We start from the raw sequence: 19972 nt of genomic DNA, 5'->3' as shown, positions 1-19972 counted from the left end.
AGGATTTTGGTGGTGGTGTGGAGGCCACAGAAACACTTAGATCTTTAGAGTTCCAGGCCACTCATGTAATTCACTGCTTGCTTGGAGACCAGGCAAATGAGCATGCTGTTCAGTTCATCCGTCTCATAAAAATGTCATATTTTTTCCCTCCTTTCCAGTGGAACAAATAAGTAAACATCAAAGAGTTGTTCATGAAACAGAAACTCCTACCTCTCAACTCTGCTCTAAAATGTGTTAGCAAAGATTTAGGCTGTAAATGTTTACAACTAACTGAATAGCAATTTAGAGATGAGTAATTCATTTTTAGTTTGGTTTCATTTCAGGCATCTTAACTTACAATGTAGAGGAGAATTGGAAAGGAATAACTTACCATGTTTCATGTACAAACCAGTTTACTCTGATTCATATTCCAGAGCAGAGTATTCTTGTAAAATTAGCATTAATGGCCCTTTGTTTCAGGTCATTCTGTGTTAATGTTTAAAACTCAGATATTAATATCTTCAGATACCTCTTCATCTGTTAACTCAGTTCTCAATATGTAATTAAAACATCAGTCTGTATATAATATAATTGTCAGTGACTGTCAGCCTAGAATACTTTTTCCCAGTCTGTATGAAGACATTAAATGTTGCAGAATTTTTCTTACTAATTTTTTTGGGCCAGGATGTTTGCATGGAAGATTCATGATTTCTTTCTGCAATTTTTTTTTCCTTGTGAAGTTAAAAATCAGAGGCTTTGTGTATACTTTCATATAAGGACACATACCTTTTATATACATACATTTATGTACGTACATACATATATATATATATATATATATATATATATATATATGTATAACGTGCGTATATGTAAAATATTTCCAAAATAGATTTCTGGAGGCACAGTGCTTTATTATACCTCCTACTTTTACTTCCTGGCCCAGTTGTCAGATAGGATCACATCATATAGACAGAAATACAAAGCTACTAACACTTCATGTAGCAAATTAGTGACAAATAGGACACTCAGCTTCAGGTCCACACAGAAATATTATCAGGTAGATGGATTTCTGTGCTTCTGCAAGCAGTTGTGATTTATAGGCATGTCAGTCCCTCTGTGGCCCTTGGTGGACTCCCTCTGCTAGCTCCATGTCTCTCTCCTACTGTGGAGTCCAGAACCAGACACAGTGCTCCACGTGCATCCTGACCAGTGCTGATTAGAGGGGAAAGATCACCTCCCTCAACGTGCTGGTAGTACTTTCCCTATTGCAGCCCAGGATACCATCAAGTTTCTTTGGTACAAGGGCTCATTGCTGGCTCCTGCTCCACTTGGTGTCCACCAGGACCCCAAGGTCCTTTTCTGCAAAGCAGGGTTGCACCCAGCATGCATGGGGGCTTGGGGTTGTTCTTCCCCAGGTGCAGGACTTTGCATGCCTCTTCCTTTGCATGTTCCTGTCAGCCCATTTCTCCAGCCTGTCAAGATCCCCCTTGACGGTCCCACATGTGTATCAAGGACTCATCCCTGTTTTGTGTCATCTGTAAAATTGATGAGGGTGCAAAGGCTTTGCAACTCTGCACTCTGCACATATACTCATAAATGAACTGGAAAAGTGAGCAGGAGATGGGAAAGCTTGCACCTGAAATGAAATTAGTAAGTGTAGAAAAGAATAAGACCTGAGAAAGTGCAATGCAAATTTATCTCATGAAAATGCCAAAATAAAAAAGCAGCAAACATTTGAAGACTGATGGATAATGGCAAAGGAAATCCAAAATGAAGAACATTAAGTTTTGCACTTGAGGAAGAAAGAAATCCAAAGAAAAAAAGAAATCCTAAATTCACATATATAATGAACTCTGATCAGGTCATCACTCTTTAAATACAAGACCTCGGTAGGACCTTGATATTGAAATAGATCTTGGGAAATGTCATTTCACTACTCAGTAGTGATCAACCAATGGTGGTAGGAAACAGTAGGACAGAAATAAAAGACAAATATGTAGATTACTGTAATTTCAGTGCTTAAATGTCCACATTTTGAATCTGGTGGGAAACTGTAGTTTCAGAAGGGGACAGTAAGTTTGATCAAAATTATGAAATGTGCTCTTTATGAAGAAAGACTATATAGACTAATATGCTGTCAACTGAAAAAGAAATAATCAAGGGGTTTGTGATGGAGACCTCTAAAATTGCAACAAATGGCAAATGGGTAAATAGCAAACACTTTTCTTCCAGTGCACATATTGCAGACATCAAATGAGACTAACAGGTGGAGATTCCAAGTAAACAAAAGGGTCTTCACCTAACGTGTAATTAATTCTTTGCTGCAGGATGTTATCTGCTTCCAGGAGTTTTAAAATCAGCAATGCACATTCATGAGAGGAATCCACTTGCAAACTGTTAAATATGAAAACAACATCTGTGGTTTAAAAGTTCTGAATTGCAAATCATGTTGCTGGAAGTGCATGGGAGAAAAGTATGGCTACCTTTTTGCCTGTTCTTATTTTTTTTTTTTATGTCACCTGCGTTTTGGCTACTGTCAGAGACAGGATACTAGGCAAAATAGACTTTTGGCATGGCTCAATGCAGATACAATTTTGTTCATTATGAAGCTGAATGATTTTTATTTCAGAGTGACAACTGGGATACATATGGTATACATATGACTAGTCATCTTACGTATTACTTCAGTGAGGAATTTCCTCACAAAGTAATATGAGCTGAAATATGTCATATGTTCTATATTTTTAGATTTTTATTTTGGTAAGACTCAGCTAAGCTTTTGTGTTTGGCTTCAGAAGTTTAGACCCGTGTGCTTTAAAGTTTCTGAGGCCTGAGGTGTTTTCACTGTCTGGTTTCTGGTATGAGTTTTGTAACTATACTGTTTTCAAGCGATGAGAGTGCTAAGTCCCCCGTCTAACTGGTCTTTTGCTGTAAATCTAGTGCTAGCTTCCTAAGAATGCCCTTCATCACAGTCCTGCTACTCTACACTTGGCAGTTTTGTTTACCTCTGCAGGGACTTGTAGAAATAAGAACAAAATAGAGACTTTGCAATGTGTTCCTGAACCTCCATAGATTAGAAATATATAACATGAGTAATCCCAAACAAAATAAGATATTTTTACTTAATTCACTGACTTTTATTTCCTTTTGCTTTGTAGTGTCTTCTGGAAACCAAATTAGTTTCCCATAAGAAATCCAACTCATTTTACTGTTTTAATGTTCTACAACAAGTTTATCTCTCCAAATTAGACACAATCTTTTACTTACACAGCTATTTTTTCTCTAATACGACTCAGTGAAGCTCTGCATTGAAATCTACTTGACTGGGTAAATCTCAGGTACTTTCACTAGGTGCTAACTATTTCCCTGAATGTGATCTGGATAGATTTCAGAACTTGGAAAAGTGATTTGACCTAGGCAAGAGGCATCTCTTTGACTTTCTATGTGCAGAGAGGACCTGCATGATTTAATGTTGGTGTATGTTGCCTAATGGATTTAAAATACATACAGCAAACCATAGATGCAAGAAGTGTGAATGTAAAGGATGAAAGTACAGAAAAACAGTAGTGGGGAGGGAGGGAAGATTCATTTTGTTATCATTATAACTCTCATGATAATGAAGTCCAAGTAAAGCTTTAGTATATCTGATGATGAATCTGTATGATTAGCAAGACTGCTTTATATACCTGCCTTATCTACCTCCAATGGCAAAACATGGGATCAAGTGGAAATTTAAGTTTCACACGAAGGAGATTTCTGTTTTTACAATAACTAACCAGTTTAATTTTCCAACAACGTACATCCAAAATAGAAACCTCACACTGCCATGCTTTTTCATTAGCTAAGTTAAAATTAGTCTATATTGTTAGTTTTCACCGAGGCCTCTGTCTAGCTTCCTGCCAATAGTAATGTTACTTTAAAGCAAGTATTTTATTGAAACATTTTTCAATATCCTGGTACACAGAAAATGCTTTCCTAACTACCAGAAGAGGTAAAAAAAAAAAAAAAATCTATATCTATGCCACATTTTTGTCTGCTTTATCTCAGTATCTCAGGAAAAAAACAACTAGTCTTATGATGGTTTGCTTTAGCAGCAGTGGGTTATAATTATTGACTGAAGGAAGCACCAAGTTGCATAAGTAAAGAGTATGCCCAAGTAGGTCAAAAACCCTCCAACTTTTATAATATTTTTCCTGGGACGATCTCCTCTCAACACAGAGAAAAAAGTGTACTAGAAGTAATAAATTAAAATCGTTAGAGCTGGTTGGAACTGAATTTGTACAGTGAGATTATTTACTTCTCGCTTGTTTGCCTTATGTGAATGACTAACATTCACATTTTTCATTGTTTTCTCAGTAATTAAATTCTAATTTGCTTGTGGTCACTTGTCAGGGTAAGAGCATTTCCCATCTGATTTGTATCTGATTTGTTTGTTTAAAAAGCCCTTCAGAGTACTGTTTGAATTGGGGATGGCTAACTTATTCATGCCTTACAGCCACTTTCTTCCTGGCAGGCTGTTTGTAGACCAGGCAAGCACAACAGGATGTTTCCACCATCAGTCTTCTGTTATCCAGGATAATGAAAGATTTTAAAACCTCAGAAAATATAAAAATCTTGACATTACATAAAACGGGATGTGCTGACATGGAATGCAGTAAAGAGCCACACCCTGACACCAGGTCAGCTTTGGTCTGTAAGGGGAGACAGATCCAGGCTCTCTTCAGTGGTGCTGGGTGACAGGACAGGAGGCAATGGACAGCAAATGAAACACAGGAGGTTCTGTCTGAACATCAGACAGGGTGACTGAGCCCTGGCACAGATTGCCCGGAGTAGTTGTGGAATCTTTGTGCTTGTAGATGCATCTGGACATGGTAGTGTGAAACTGGCTCTAGGTGTCCTTGCTTGAAGAAGGAATATGGACCAGATGACCTTCAGAGGTCTCATCCAGCCTTCAACCATTCTGTAACTTTGTGCTTCTGTGATGATTAGCTTTATTTCCATATCAGTCTGAATGTCATTAAGGTATTGTAGCACCATGTATTGGGAGGTTTTGTTGCACCATTGTATCTCAGCTGGCTCCAAGAACAGTCCATAAAAACAGTACTTCATTGGGTGTTGTTTTTTATCCAATAGGTATTTCTTTTTACTATTTAATTAGGAGAAACTACAATGGTAGAAAGAAATAAAAGAAGCTTATGCTGCAGAATGCCTACTTACTGCATAGTAGACAATGTTTTAAATATGTTATAGTATATCAATGTATGACACACTTGCTTTTATGTAGTAACAGTATTTTAAGGAACTAATTAGGTTTATTCTTATAATCTAGTAGTTGCTAAGCATACTTTTATTTGGAATAAGCAAACTGTAAAAGAATCTCTACTTTCTATTTTACTCTATAACAAAGTTTAAACAAAGCAATCTCAAGAATTTATTTTGGAACTTTCAGCTAGGAGTAATGAAAAGCACATGCCTTTGGGACTTTGGAACTTAAATAACTTAAAATGATGGTATCTTGCAAAATGTCTATCACAAAAAATAACGCACAACTAATTTTATTTTTTTTTAACTGTTTTTTGTGCTGTATTAGGTTTAATCTGCCAGGGTTCTTCCATCATTTTGTGCTTTCACAAACATTCATGGCAACATAAGAGAAGAGGCAACAGAGAGTTAGGAGTGAGTAGACAGAGTGAAAAATCTGCTTTAGGTGCAGTAGAGGTCTATGCCAGCACAAGTTCATACCCAAATCCTAAAGAATGTTGAGCACTGGGCAGTCCAAGAGAGACAGTAGATCTTTTGTTAAGATTGTTAGAAGCATTTTGAAAGCCTATTATTTGCTCTGGCTATCATGTGACCTTAAAGAGCTAAACTTCAAGTCACAATGTTCATAAGGTTCATGCCCTGCAAACTGAGTGCTTAAATAACTAAGGTGCCAGAAGGGTCACTGACTGTTCTGAGGACCTGAGGCAGCTGTTTTTTTAAGTCTAGTTTAGGTGAATGAATAAGCAGTTTGTGTCCAAAAAGCATATCAAAAAGGAGTTCACAGAATTACAGAATCACAGAATTCTCTAGGTTGGAAGAGACCTCAAGACCATTGAGTCTAACCTCTGACCTAACACTAACAAGTCCTCCACCAAACCATATCGCTAAGTTCAACATCTAAACAGTACAGGGGGACAATCACTTCCCTAGACCTGCTGGCCACAGTGCTTCTTATGCAAGCCAGGATGCCATTGGCCTTCTTGGCCACCTGAGCACACTGCTGGCTCATATTCAGCCGACTATCCACCAATACTCCCAGGTCCTTCTCCGCCAGGCAGCTTTCCAACCACTCATTTCCCAGCCTGTAGCTCTGCTTGGGGTTATTGCGCCCCAGGTGCAGGACCCGGCACTTGGCCTTGTTGAACTTCATGCAGTTGACCTCAGCCCATCGGTCCCGCCTATCCAGGTCCTCCTGCAGAGCCTTCCTACCCTCGAGCAGATCGACACATGCACCTAACTTGGTGTCATCTGTGAACTTACTGAGGGTACACTTGATCCCCTCATCCAGATCATCGATAAAGATATTGGAGAGGACTGGCCCCAGTACTGAGCCCTGGGGAATGCCACTAGTGACCGGCCTCCAACTGGATTTGACTCCATTCACCACGACTCTTTGGGCCCAGCTATCCAGCCAGTTTTTAACCCAACGAAGCATACGCCAGTTCAAGCCATGAGCAGACAGTTTCTTGAGGAGAATGCTGTGGGAAACGGTGTCAAAAGCCTTGCTGAAGGTCAAGGTAGACCACATCCACAGCCTTTCCCTCATCCCCCAAGCGCGTCACCTTGTCATAGAAGGAGATCAGGTTCGTCAAGCAGGACTTGCCTTTCATAAACCCATGCTGACTGGGCCTGATCACCTGGTTGCCCTGTAAGTGCCGCGTGATGACGCTCAAGATAATCTGCTCCATGATTTTCCCTGGCATTGAGGTCAAACTGACAGGCCTATAGTTTCCTGGGTCTACCCTCTGGCCCTTCTTCTAGATGGGCCTCACGTTTGCTAGCCGCCAGTCGACTGGGACCTCCCCCGATAGCCAGGACTGTTGATAAATGATGGAAAGCGGCTTGGCCAGCTCCTCTGCCAGTTCTCTCAGTATCCTTGGGTGGATCCGATCTGGCCCCATCAACTTGCATACATCCAAGTGCCGTAGCAGGTCACCAACCATTTCGTCTCATGGATAGCGAGGGCCACATTCTGTTCCCCATCCCCTTCCACCAGTTCAGGGTACTGGGTATCCAGAGAACAACCGGTATTGCCGCTAAAGACTGAGGCAAAGAATGCATTAAGCACCTCTGCCTTTTCCTCATCTTTCGTAACTAAGTTCCCCCCCGCATCCAGTAAAGGCTGGAGATTCTCCTTCGTCCTCCATTTTGCATTATTGTATTTGTAAAAACATTTTTTGTTGTCTTTAATGGCAGTCGCCAGATTGAGCTCCAGATGAGCTTTGGCCTTTCTGGTTTTGTCCCTGCACTGCCTCGCAACATCCTTATAGTCCTCCCGAGTGGCCCACCCTCTTTTCCAAAGATTGTAAACCTTCTTTTTTCTCCTAAGCTCAGGCCACAATTCTCTGTTCAGACAGGCCGGTCTTCTTCCCCGCCAGCTGGTCTTTGGGCACGTGGGGACAGACCACTCCTGCGCCATTAAGATTTCCTTCTTGAAGAGCGCCCAGCCTTCCTGGACTCCTCTGCCCTTCAGAACCGCCTCCCAAGGGACTCTACCAACCAGTGTCCTGAACAGTTCAAAGTCAGCCCTCCGGAAGTCCAACACAGTGGTTTTACTGGTCTCCTTCCTGGCTTCTCCAAGAATGGAGAACTCTACCATTTCATGGTCACTCTACCCAAGACAGTTTCCAACCACCACATTCTCTGTTTGTGAAGAGAAGGTCTAGCGGGGCACCTCCCCTGGTAGGGTCACTAACCAGCTGCGTCAGGAAGCTATCTTCCACGCTCTCCAAAAGCCTCCTAGACTGCTTTCTCTGGGCTGCACAACAGTGCTTCCAGGATATATCCAGGAAGTTGAAGTCCCCCACAAGAACAAGTGCTGACAATTTCCCAACTTTTGTCACCTGCCTGTAGAACTCCTCCTCATTCTCCTCATCCTGGTTTGGCTGCCTATAACAGACCCCCACCAGGATGCTTGTCTTGTTGGCCTTCCCGCTGAACCTAACCCATAGGGACTCAACCTTATCATTCCCATCCTCAAGTTCCGCGACGTCAAAACTTTCTCTGACATAGAGAGCCACTTCCACCACCCCTGTTCATATAGGTGGGGGGGGAATGCTCTGCCCTTCCTGCTCACCCTGCCTGCGCGAAACTGCCCTGCTAACTGTCGCACCACTCCCTTCTGACGCACCATGTCCTGGTCGCTCATGCTCCCTGTGGGCAGCTTTTGAACGGCTGGGGAGGGGATGCTGCTGGCTCCACCTACGCCTCGTTCTCGCCTCGTTCACCTCCCTCGCATGGGCTGCTGGGTCCTGGTGGCTCCCTCGAGTGTGCTCAGTGCTGGAAAAATTAGCCCTGCCTGTCCAATCTCCCGCTCCGCTACAGAATGCGTCTGTCCCGGCTGGAGTCGATCGCCTCGGCAAGTGGTGAGACGATTGGCTCACCACTTGCCGAGATTCCGAGTTAATGGAATAAAATCTGAAAGTGTGTAGATCTAACCACTTATAATTCAAAGAGAGCAGTTAGTCAGTTCTTCCATGCTGGGAAGTTCTAAGGAGAACCTCGTAAGAGAGTATGGAGGTATTCAGATGAGTGATTCTGACTAGTTATAGTATTGATGTTTTTGTTTTTGTTTTTTTTTTTTTTTATTTTGCGTCTTGTAAAATGTCAAACGCTTCCTTCAGTTTTGTTTATCAATTCAGTTGCTTGGATATAGCTTCACCTGCCTCTCAAAATATTTGGAAAAAAAAGTTTTAAAGTAAAAGGTTCCTCAGCATACAGACTTCAGGGTGATGACTAGGTTAGGTTTTCTTTTCTTTTTTGCTCATGTATTCTCAAAAGAAAAATAAGAAAACCACCTAACCATTGAACCACTGAAATATTTTACTGATCTGGTGCTTTGGTCCATATTTTGATGATATAATGCTGTTTTACTGGTTCTTATGTTCCAGAGACATAGCACTGGAGAACGTTTTCAGTAAAATTTAACCTCCTTGGACTATTTTGAGTCCTTGTTTAAATTAGGATCTGAATCTTTTTTTTTTTTTTTTTTTTTTTTTTTATTTCAGGAAGCAGAAGCTAGCCAGGGAACTGGAAATGAACCATCAGATAAATTTTGATTTGGAAGCAGATGGGAGTGGAGCCTTAATAGAATGAACTCCAGTTACTTGTTTAGGATGGCTAGAGCATCTGGACCAGTGTCTCACAGGAGACAGGCTTTTCTTAAATCATTACACAACTGTAATGAAAATTCTTTTCTTTCTTTTTCGGTCAAATGTAGCCAGTATGGAGTGAGGGACACCATAGCATGAGATACAGGTTCTGGAGGTTTGTTTGGTAAATCTACATTACAGTCACCTCTAAAACTATATAATCAGTGCTCAGTGTTTTCAATTTTTCATTGCTGACATAAATTTCCCTGGCTTTAAGTTTCATTTTCTGGGTTTTGTTATAGCCTCTCCAAATTAAAAAGAATTATGTAGTATGTAGTATATTTTCCCTCAGAAATTACTTAATCTCTGCAATTAAGCTTCATATGACAAATTTAAGAATTTTTTGTATCTCTTGCTGTTGGGTACTTTTTCAGGTCTTTGTCTGAATTTGTGATTAGTCCTGTATCCAATTTGCATGTGTTTAGTGGTCATATATTTACAGTTCAGTTTAAATAATTTCATTTAATATACGCTTTTTTTAGAACATATGTGTGTATGAATGCATGTATGTCATAATATATCCTATCAGCTCTACTTTTATCTGCAAAGCTAACCCTTCTGTTTCTTCTTGTTGTTCCAGTCTGAAATATCTCCACCCCACCTTTTCCTCTCAGCATGGAATACCTCTTTGCTTTATCCTCTGTTCTCAGTAAGACCACTGAAAATCTTGTCATGGGGTCTCAGAACAAAAATGCTAATTACAACGTTGCATTTAATTTTCCATCACCATTTGCAGAAGGTCTTTTATTTGAGAGCCTGCATCTGCATTCCGGACCTCACGGTGTAGTATGAAATACACTATGCTTAAGACGTCATGTTGGTTTCTGACTCTAATGGAATGTTCTTTTTTATCTTTACAGAGTACCAAGCTGCCATTTTGCATTTAAAGAGGGAACACAAAGAGGAAATTGAAACATTAAAGGTATACTTCTATAATATTTTTTTTCCTTTCTCTGACTGTGATTTACAGATTTAAATAGTGCAACATATATTTACCTTCAAATAATAAAAATTCCTTTCTTTATAAAAGTAATTTTCAGTTGACTGTCAATTCAGTTAAAATTAGTTTAGTTAAAATCCATACATGTGCTCACATAGGATGGCAAAAAGTAGTTTTTCATATTTCTTTTTCGTAGTTTTGTTTGTTGTACTCATTTAGCATGGAAGACATTCTTCCGTCTATCTCAGCAAGCAGTACTTTTCCATTTGCTTATCATATTAGAGCACTGACATTTAACTACTCACTCTTTCTCACCAAAACATACTTCTCATTAAGCAGATCACATATAGCAGTCATCAGATTAGTACAATTAGAGTATTTGTATTACAGAATGTTTATTTATGTCTGCAGAAAGGCCAGGACATATCACAGAATCACAGAATCACAGAATTTCTAGGTTGGAAGAGACCTCAAGATCATCGAGTCCAACCTCTGACCTAACGCTAGCAGTCCCCACTAAACCATATCCCTAAGCTCTACATCTAAACGTCTTTTGAAGACTTCCAGGGACAGTGACTCCACCACTTCCCTGGGCAGCCTGTTCCAATGCCTCACAACCATTTCAGTGAAGAAGTTCTTCCTAACATCTAACCTAAAACTCCCCTGGCTCAACTTAAGCCCATTCCCCCTCGTCCTGTCACCAGGCACGTGGGAGAACAAACCAACCCCCACCTCGCTACAGCCTCCCTTGAGGTACCTATAGAGAGCGATAAGGTCACCCCTGAGCCTCCTCTTCTCCAGGCTGAACAAGCCCAGCTCCCTCAGCCGCTCCTCGTAGGACTTGTTCTCCAGGCCCCTCACCAGCTTCGTCGCCCTTCTCTGCACCCGCTCAAGCACCTCGATGTCCTTCTTGTAGCGAGGGGCCCAAAACTGAACACAGTACTCGAGGTGCGGCCTCACCAGAGCTGAGTACAGGGGGACGATCACCTCCCTAGCCCTCCTGGTCACGCTGTTCCTGATATGAGCCAGGATGCCGTTGGCCTTCTTGGCCACCTGAGCACACTGCTGGCTCATATTCAGCCGACTATCCACCATCACTCCCAGGTCCTTCTCTGCCTGGCAGCTCTCCAACCATTCCTCTCCCAGCCTATAGCTCTGCTTGGGGTTATTGCGCCCCAGGTGCAGGACCCGGCACTTGGCCTTGTTAAACTTCATGCAGTTGACCTCAGCCCATCGGTGCAGCCTATCCAGATCCTCCTGCAGAGCTTTCCTATCCTCAAGCAGATCGACACATGCGCATAGCTTGGTGTCATCTGCAAACTTACTGAGGGTACACTTGATCCCCTCATCCAGATCATCGATAAAGATATTGAAGAGGACTGGCCCCAGTACTGAGCCCTGGGGAATGCCACTAGTGACCGGCCTCCAACTGGACTTGGCTCCATTCACCACGACTCTTTGGGCCCAGCTATCCAGCCAGTTTTTAACCCAACGAAGCATACGCCAGTTCAAGCCATGAGCAGACAGTTTCTTGAGGAGAATGCTGTGGGAAACGGTGTCAAAAGCCTTGCTGAAGTCAAGGTAGACCACATCCACAGCCTTTCCCTCATCCACCCAGCGCGTCACTTTGTCATAGAAGGAGATCAGGTTCGTCAAGCAGGACTTGCCTTTCATAAACCCATGCTGACTGGGCCTGATCGCCTGCTTGCCCTGCAAGTGCTGCGTGATGACTCTCAGGAGGATCTGCTCCATGAGCTTCCCTGGCACTGAGGTCAAACTGACAGGCCTATAGTTTCCCGGGTCAGTCCTCCGGCCCTTCTTGTAGATGGGCGTCACATTTGCTAGCCGCCAGTCAACTGGGACCTCCCCCGATAGCCAGGACTGCTGATAAATGATGGGTAGTGGCTTGGCCAGCTCCTCTGCCGGTTCTCTCAGTACCCTTGGGTGGATCCCATCCGGCCCCATCGACTTGTGCACATCTAAGTGCCGTAGCAGGTCACCAACCAGTTCTTCATGGATAGTGAGGGCCACATTCTGTTCCCCATCCCCTTCCACCAGCTCAGGGTACTGAGTATCCAGAGAACAACCGGTATTGCCGCTAAAGACTGAGGCAAAGAAGGCATTGAGCACCTCTGCCTTTTCCTCATCTCTTGTAACTAAGTTTCCCCCCGCATCCAGTGAAGGATGGAGATTCTCCTTAGTCCTCCTTTTTGTGTTGATGTATTTATAGAAACGTTGTTTGTTATCTTTAACGGCAGTAGCCAGATTGAGCTCCAGATGAGCTTTAGCCTTCCTAATTTTGTCCTTGCACAGCCTCGCTACATCCTTAAAGTCCTCCCGAGTGGCCTGCCCACTTTTCCAAAGCTTATAAACCCTCTTTTTTCTCCTAAGATCAAGCCACAATTCTCTGTTCAGACAGGCCGGTCTTCTTCCCCGCCAGCTCATCTTTGGGCACTTGGGGACAGACTGTTCCTGCGCCATTAAGATTTCCCTCTTGAAGAGTGCCCAGCCTTCCTGGACCCCTCTGCCCTTCTGAACTGCCTCCCAAGGGACTCCACCAACTAGTGTTCTGAGCAGCTCGAAGTCAGCCCTCCGAAAGTCCAATACAGCGGTTTTACTGGTCCCCTTCCTGGCCTCGCCAAGAATAGTGAACTCCACCATTGCGTGGTCAGTCTGCCCAAGACAGCTCCCGACAATCACATCCTCCACCAGTCCTTCTCTGTTTGTGAAGAGAAGGTCTAGCGGGGCACCACCCCTGGTAGGGTCACTAACCAGCTGCATCAGGAAGCTATCTTCCACGCTCTCCAGAAACCTCCTAGACTGCTTTCTCAGGGCTGTGTTGTGCTTCCAGGATATGTCAGGGAAGTTGAAGTCCCCCATGAGTACAAGAGCTGACGATTTTGCAACTTCTGTCAGCTGCCTGTAGAGTTCCTCATCCGTCTCCTCATCCTGGTTCGGCAGTCTATAGCAGACCCCGACCAGGACACTAGCCTTGTTGTCCCTGCTGATCCTAACCCAAAGGGACTCGACCTTGTCGTTCCCAGCCATAATAGTATAAAACCTATTAAACTGAGAAGTCTGAGAGTCTGAGTTGTTTGAGCAGACAGGGTGGAACGATTGTAGCAGCTGGTGGCATGGAAAGGATAGGTGAGGAGTCTGTTGTGTGCAGTGAGTGCACTCTTCCCTATTAAGCATCTTTTGAAATTCAGCACAGGGAAATGCAAGCTGGCACTGAAGTAAATATAGCAATAATGTACAATAAACATTTCAAATAACTGTTACAAAGAATAGTGTAACTCTCCCACACAAGAACAGTACAGAGATGGAAAGGGGGTTTATTCTTTTTTAGAGGTTATTTCAAACAATACTTAGTCTTGGTGAGAAACAAATCTGTGTTTGCACATTTCCAGCAACCCTGGAAATAGTAGTGGCAGAGGAGGCAGGTACTCATAGCAGTCCAGGAAGACTGAAGATTGCCATGACCTTATTACTGGAGTGTTTTCTCTTTCTTTCACTTTTCATGAAATTCAGATATTTTAGTTGTAACACAATGTTCTGAATTTCACCTTTCATTAAAATAGCACTGGTGTTGCACATATTGTTTTCCATAAGAATACATTTGCAAGAACCTGCAGGAGAAACAGATTTGTTTGTTTGCTGCTCATAACTTTGAATAATAAAAATATGCTCTTTCAAATCAGATTATTATTTTTTACCCAGATTATTAGAGTTTTTCTCAGGTATTGTTGTTTAAGTGCAGTTCTTTGTTATCTTGTTTAGTAGCAAGGAAATTGTGAATGGGGCATTTCCAAGCAGGTGGAATTGTGAAGTAAATTTTAACAATAAGTACACCATAAAATCTCACCATCTTATATACATATGTATGTAAATAGAATTTGAATGAGCTAAAATGCAAATATTTGTTGTTCATGAAGTGGAAGAGTGATATAGTGGCAATTTCTGACAGATTGTTTACTTATATTTTATACATTTGTTTGGTGATTATCTTGATGCTTGACACTGTTTTATCTCAGACTATTTAGTTCCAAACCAGAAAAGGCTATAGAACTGTTCTGTAAGCCTTTTAGGTTATAACAGTGATGTGTAATATCTATATCACAGTGATCAGAAAAATAATTGATGCAGAAAAATAGTAAGTGTACGCAAGATGCAATTCAAACAAGGCTTTTTGAATTCAATTTAGGAGTTACTAAAAAGTCACACAAGACCTTACACAAAGTTCTGTTTATAAGGTTAATGATTTCTGAGATATAGTGTAATTTTTCATTTTACAATATTGAATGACAATAGCAACTTCCTATATCAAAGACAAGTTGGAGCAAATATTCTGTTTCCAGTAGTGTCCAGCAGTGGGTGCTGGAAAACAGCATAAAATGCAGACTGTAAGAATGCCTTCTTCCTGTACAGTGGGTTTGTATTTGATTTGTTTTTCATTGGCAAATCTGAGTGCCTTCATTGTCTCTTACTCATTGTTTCTACTACCACTGCCTCCATGCCCCTTCCTTAGCAGTGTGCTTCTTGATTTTTGGACCTCAGCCCAGCCTGGTATAAGGTGTCAGGTTCATAAAAGATGCATGCTAACTAAAGTGCTCAGAAATGCTACCCAAATATGCCATTTCCAGCAGTTAGTATTTTAAGGTTTTCCTGAAACAGTCTGCACTCAGGTTAAGGTATATACCAATACAATATATATACCAATGAATAAATTACAATATCACATGCTTTTGTGACTTCTGACCCTCTGAACAGTGTTCCAGTTTTTTCCCTGTATGTCCTTGACAATGAATTCCTTGTACTAGAATGTGACCCTTTGTAGATGCATCCTTTTTGTATATACAATTGTTCAGAGCTCTTTAATTCTCTGGAACATGAAAAATGCAATATGAAAATCTCTATATAGTGACACTAATAATCTGAAAAACACTTAGGACGGAGATACTGAATTCCTGTATTTTGGTATGTCCTATGTCAAAGGAAGGTCAACGCCTAGTTATTCAGTCTCTGAAGAGAATGTCAACTCTTACGGCAGCATGTTATTTTTTATTGTGAATATAATCTGACAGTCAGATGCCGCTTACATGGGTATGTTGCATTGGTAAATCATAAATAGTTCTGCTTTTAAGTTTTAGTAGTTTTCTAAATGGAAGGGGGTAAAATCTTCATTTGTGTTGTTTTTGTGTTTTTGTGTTTGTTTGTTTGTCTGTTTTTTCCCTTTTTTTCCTTTTATTTACAGCCCATCCACTTTGAGAGGTTCTTTCTTCTGTGATGTTCAAACATTCTAAAAAACATTTTTTCTCTGCACCTCTGTTATTATCCTTTATTATTTTGTATTTTATTTCATAGGAATTTTTTCTGGGTTTTGTAATTAATTTAAAAATTATTGCCTTTCCCTGAAGTTGCTTCAGTCTGTAATACTTAAATATGGCAGGAAAGGGACATGATACTTGTTCATTCTTTATGTTATGAGCATTTGCACTGGTAAAAATAGAGTGTATTAAAAACATCAGACATTGTCTGTGTCTTTCCAGTCTTTTCATTATGTGAAGAAAGGCAAAAATACCTTGTTTTAAGATTAAAAATATATATATTAATTGCTACATACTACTGTATGTGTAGAACTTCACATTATAAAATTTAATATGGGACCACATAGAGAAATTATATTGTGCCATGATTTAGTGTAATACCTTGTTGCATTTTATACTTTAAAGATGTAACAGACGAATATGGTGGTAGATATCCTGACTATTGGAAGTGTTTGAGTTAAATATGATTTTGTATTATGCACTGAAGAAACCTACAGACAGAAATTTCTCTGAACCAGCTCTTTTGCAATCTGATCCAAATCCTGTATTGTGTATTTATGAATAAAGTTATTCATCATACTTTCCGTATTAAAGATTAGGAGTGAGACTCTTATTCTTTCTTGCTCCTAAAATGCTTAGAAAAACCTTAAGGAGTGCTTGAAGGTATGTGTGTGGGAAGATTCTTAAGAAATTATTAAACCGCCCTCTGAAGGTAAAAGAAACAACGAAATCCTAGCTGTGTATGATTATAGGGCCATGGCAAAGCATTGTAGAGGTGGTAGATAAGCTCAAAGAGGCATGTGTTTTTTAAGAGGATCTTCACTGCTGAGTCGATTAAGCCTGGGGGTCACTGTTCAATTGGAATGGTCTGGATTTTGAGCAACTAAGGTTACTGTAGACATTCTTTGCCTATAACAGTTAGTCCTCAGCATTGTCAGAGAAAAAAATAAGTTATGCATAATCCGTCCCATGAAATTTATATGTATGATGGCTTGTTGGTGAGAGCTCTGTTTACTTTTCAGCAATTATGAAGTGTCTTACACTTCTGTCCTGAAGGGTATGTAACCTAATCTTTTTTTTTTTTTTTTCTTTTTGTAAGTTATATTTTTCCTTGAGTATGTGAAAGCAATTCAGAATGGATTCTTATTGTTTAAGGTTTGTTATTGCTATGGTCATAACCTGTAAACTTCATTGGAATCAGAGCTTTACCCATACCACGAGTTTGAAAGGGTTGCTGTCAATGCTCGAGGCAGTCGTGAAGGATGTAAAACAGTTGCTAGGAAGGGAGACGGAAAGGCTTACTGTGGTTATTTGATGGTGCTCTCTTTATGACAGTGAAACTTTTTTCTTTTTTTCGGTGTCACTTGAAATCAATTCTAGTCATGTAATGTGTATATTAATTAAATTAAGATTACAAAATATTTATTACACCAATTGGATTACTGACAAATCTGTGCCATAATAGTGCATAACATCTCTGAACAGGTTTGTTAATGTACGTAATTCAGTTGAAACATCCACAGAGAGAAAGTGATCAACTGAGGGCAGACGCTTTCTGCAGCGGAACAGGAGATCGGATGGGCAGGGCTAATTTTTCAGGCATCGAGCCCTCTTGAGGGAGCTGCCAGGACCCGGCAGCCCTCCCGAGGGATGCGAACGAGGTGTAGGCGGAGCCAGCAGTGCCCCCTCCCCGGCCATTCAAAAGCTGCCCCTAGGGAGCGCGGCGACCAGGACGGGCAAACAGGGCGTAGTGCGTCAGAAGGGAGTGGCAGAAGGGAGTGGCGCGGCAGTTAGCGCAGGCAGGGTGCGCAGGAAGGGCAGAGCACTCCCCCCCACCCATATGAACAATTCCTCTAACGGTGGTCTACTGCTAGCTCAGCTGCAATGGTCCCACCAGACACAGTGCGCTCTGTAGGAAGTCCCTGCATGGCCTGAAGGACAGGTACCAGAGTGAGACACCCCAAATGGGGGTGGACCCCCTGCCCTGTTGCTGTCGGGCAGAGGCAGGGGACCTAGGAGTTGAGGAGGAATGGAAACAGGTCCCTGCTTGACATCGCAGGTGATGCCCTCCCCCACTGGCCCCACCTTCCCAGGTGCCCTTATGCAAGAGGTTTGAGGCCCTGGAGCTTGAGAGACCGGTAGCTGAGGAAGAGGTAGAAAGTCTACCCAGGAGACTGCCTAGGGCAAGGAAGTCGACTCCACGCCTCAGGACTGCCTCCACCAACAAAGAAGGAAGGGTGATTGTTGTGGGTGACTCCCTTCTCAGAGGAACAGAGGGACCTATTTGTCGGCCTGACCCTACCCATAGGGAAGTCTGCTGCCTCCCTGGGGCCAGGGTCAGGGACATTGCCAGAAAGCTTCCCAACCTGGTTCGCCCCTCTGACCATGAAATGGTAGAGTTCTTCACTCTTGGAGAAGCCAGGAAGGGGACCAGTAAAACCACTGTGTTGGACTTCCGGAGGGCTGACTTTGAACTGTTCAGGACACTGGTTGGTAGAGTCCCTTGGGAGGCGGTTCTGAAGGGCAGAGGAGTCCAGGAAGGCTGGGCGCTCTTCAAGAAGGAAATCTTAATGGCGCAGGAGTGGTCTGTCCCCACGTGCCCAAAGACCAGCTGGCGGGGAAGAAGACCGGCCTGTCTGAACAGAGAATTGTGGCCTGAGCTTAGGAGAAAAAAGAAGGTTTACAATCTTTGGAAAAGAGGGTGGGCCACTCGGGAGGACTATAAGGATGTTGCGAGGCAGTGCAGGGACAAAACCAGAAAGGCCAAAGCTCATCTGGAGCTCAATCTGGCGACTGCCATTAAAGACAACAAAAAATGTTTTTACAAATACAATAATGCAAAATGGAGGACGAAGGAGAATCTCCAGCCTTTACTGGATGCGGGGGGGAACCTGATCTCCTTCTATGACAAGGTGACGCGCTTGGGGGATGAGGGAAAGGCTGTGGATGTGGTCTACCTTGACCTTCAGCAAGGCTTTTGACACCGTTTCCCACAGCATTCTCCTCAAGAAACTGTCTGCTCATGGCTTGAACTGGCGTATGCTTCGTTGGGTTAAAAACTGGCTGGATAGCTGGGCCCAAAGAGTCGTGGTGAATGGAGTCAAATCCAGTTGGAGGCCGGTCACTAGTGGCATTCCCCAGGGCTCAGTACTGGGGCCAGTCCTCTTCAATATCTTTATCGATGATCTGGATGAGGGGATCAAGTGTACCCTCAGTAAGTTCACAGATGACACCAAGTTAGGTGCATGTGTCGATCTGCTCGAGGGTAGGAAGGCTCTGCAGGAGGACCTGGATAGGCGGGACCGATGGGCTGAGGTCAACTGCATGAAGTTCAACAAGGCCAAGTGCCGGGTCCTGCACCTGGGGCGCAATAACCCCAAGCAGAGCTACAGGCTGGGAAATGAGTGGTTGGAAAGCTGCCTGGCGGAGAAGGACCTGGGAGTGATGGTGGATAGTCGGCTGAATATGAGCCAGCAGTGTGCTCAGGTGGCCAAGAAGGCCAATGGCATCCTGGCTTGCATAAGAAGCACTGTGGCCAGCAGGTCTAGGGAAGTGATTGTCCCCCTGTACTTGGCTCTGGTGAGGCCACACCGGAAGTACTGTGTTCAGTTTTGGGCCCCTCGCTACAAGAAGGACATGGACATGCTTAAAAGAGTCCAGAGAAGTGCGGCTAAGCTTGTGAGGGTTCTGGAGAACAAGTCCTGCGAGGAGCGGCTGAGGGAGCTGGGTTTGTTCAGCCTGGAGAAGAGGAGGTTCAGGGGCGACCTTATCGCTCTTTATAAGTACATTAAAGGAGGCTGTAGCGAGGTGGGGGTTGGTCTATTCTCCCACGTGCCTGGTGACAGGATGAGGGGGAATGGGCTAAAGTTGTGCCAGGGGTGTTTTATGTTGGATATTAGGAAGAACTTCTTTACTGAGAGGGTTGTGAGGCATTGGTATGGGCTGCCCATGGAAATGGTGGAGTCACCGTTCCTGGAAGTCTTTAAAAGACGTTTAGATGTTGAACTTAGCGATATGGTTTGGTGGAGGACTTGTTAGTGTTAGGTCAGAGTTTAGACTCGATGATCTTGAGGTCTCTTCCAATCTAGAGTATTCTGTGATTCTGTAAATTCTGTAATTCTGTAATTCAGTTGAAACATCCACATGAGAAAGGGCCATATAGTAGAGGTAAATACTTAATTTTCACCCATTTGATTTCAACTACATTTACTATCTGCTTTGTTCAAGGCATTCCATGAATTTTTCACCCCTCTTGTTTCCAGAACCGGAACGATGTTATTTTAAGACTGGCCCCTTTTGTTCCCTCCCGT

General features: G+C 42.6%; 1 protein-coding gene across 4 annotated transcripts in view; it reads left to right on the top strand.

The window, feature by feature from the left end:
- FMN1 (formin 1) overlaps positions 1-19972 on the top strand; it is a 205441-nt gene that overhangs the window by 65761 nt on the left and 119708 nt on the right. For all 4 annotated transcript variants that reach the window (XM_084522357.1, XM_084522356.1, XM_084522359.1 and 1 more), the window contains one exon: positions 10256-10317. In XM_084522357.1, the coding sequence (XP_084378483.1) occupies positions 10256-10317 (62 nt within the window). The remainder of the gene's footprint in view (positions 1-10255; positions 10318-19972) is intronic.

The sequence above is a fragment of the Aythya ferina genome, assembly GCF_964211825.1.
Source record: "Aythya ferina genome assembly, chromosome: 5".
NCBI classification, from domain to species: domain Eukaryota; kingdom Metazoa; phylum Chordata; class Aves; order Anseriformes; family Anatidae; genus Aythya; species Aythya ferina.
Note: the sequence above shows the minus strand (reverse complement) of the source record. Positions and strands in the feature narration are given on the sequence as shown.